The sequence below is a fragment of the Apaloderma vittatum genome, unplaced genomic scaffold (genome assembly GCF_000703405.1).
Source record: "Apaloderma vittatum isolate BGI_N311 unplaced genomic scaffold, ASM70340v1 scaffold32199, whole genome shotgun sequence".
NCBI lineage: Eukaryota > Metazoa > Chordata > Aves > Trogoniformes > Trogonidae > Apaloderma > Apaloderma vittatum.
In genome coordinates this window covers 1-1172 of record NW_009735125.1, presented here as the reverse complement: position 1 = coordinate 1172, position 1172 = coordinate 1, and the positions used below count along the sequence as shown (strand labels likewise).

The 1172-nt window shown below is 59.4% G+C and overlaps 1 protein-coding gene across 1 annotated transcript; it reads right to left on the bottom strand.

Moving 5' to 3' along the window:
* Positions 1-465: 465 nt before the first annotated feature.
* MRPS2 (mitochondrial ribosomal protein S2) lies at positions 466-994 on the bottom strand (the record flags this gene model as incomplete). Its single annotated transcript, XM_009876498.1, has 1 exon — positions 466-994. A coding segment is annotated over one exon (529 nt), but the record flags the coding sequence as incomplete, so codon positions are not given.
* Between the last annotated feature and the right edge of the window lie 178 nt (positions 995-1172).

Sequence of the window (1172 nt, the reverse complement as noted above, 5' to 3'; positions counted from 1 at the left end):
TGCAACGGCCCAAGGGTCCCCAGGCTGGGGACACCCTTCACCTGTGACTGTAAACATTTGCCAGAGACTCCCCCGTCCCTTCCCATTTCACAAGGGAAGAAAAGAAAAAGGATCACGGGGCCCTTTATTTGTCAGCAAGAGATTGGAGATACAAGTGGTTGGATGTGAGGTCACAGGCTCAGCAATAAGAAGGCCACAGGACAGAGGTGTCTCCTTGCAACAAGGACAAATACAAGGACAGGAGCTGGGTCTGGCCCAGCTCCGTCTCCCCTTGCATCTTTCTGGGCAATTTTTTTCCGAGCTGGAGACCCACCACTGTGAGATCTCTGCAGAGCTGGGGGTGCTCCTCTCACAACCAGCCCAGCTCTGCCAAAAGCTGGTGCTCAGGGTCACTCCAGCAGCACCTACAGGAGCAGGACACCCATCACTGAGCTGCTGGGCATGGCCGAGTCTGTCCCTAGGGCTCTAACTGCTCCCTGCTTTCCTCCGCAGCTCCTCAAAGGCCTCATTCTGCTTCCTCTTGTCCTTGGCGCGGATGATGGTCATCTTAAAGAGCTTGCAGTAGAGCTCCATGGCTGTGGGGCTGTCATCGTTGCCCGGGATCGGGTAGGTGATCAAACACGGGTTGCAGTTTGTGTCCACCACCCCCACGGTGGGGATGTTCATTTTGGCGGCATCCCGGATGGCCACGTGGGGCTCAAAGACATTGTTGAGGCTGCTGACGGGCAGGCGGACGCCAGACCCGAAATGGACGTGGGCGTTGGTGAGCAGGCCGCCCTGCCAGTAACGCGTGTGGGCGTACTCCCCGCACTCCCGTGCCGTGCTCTCGACCAGGTGGCAGAACTGGCGCTTGCGGCTGACGAAGAGGATGATGCCCTTGCGGTAGGCGACGTGGGCGGTGAAGTTGAGGGCCAGCTGGAGGTGCTGCATCGTCTGATCCAAGTCGATGATGTCCTGATCCAGGCGGCAGCCGAAGATGTAGGGCTCCATGAACCTGTGGGGGCAGAGGGAGGGTGAGAAAAAGGGACGCGGTGCTGTGGGCATCGAGCAGCGTTTCTGAGCGTGGCGTGGCCCCACCGACACCTTCCCACACTCCAGACGCCTGAGGTGCAGAGAACCCTTGAACACAGAGTCTGTCCCAGCTGGGGTCAGGGGGCTGCTGGTCCCACCTC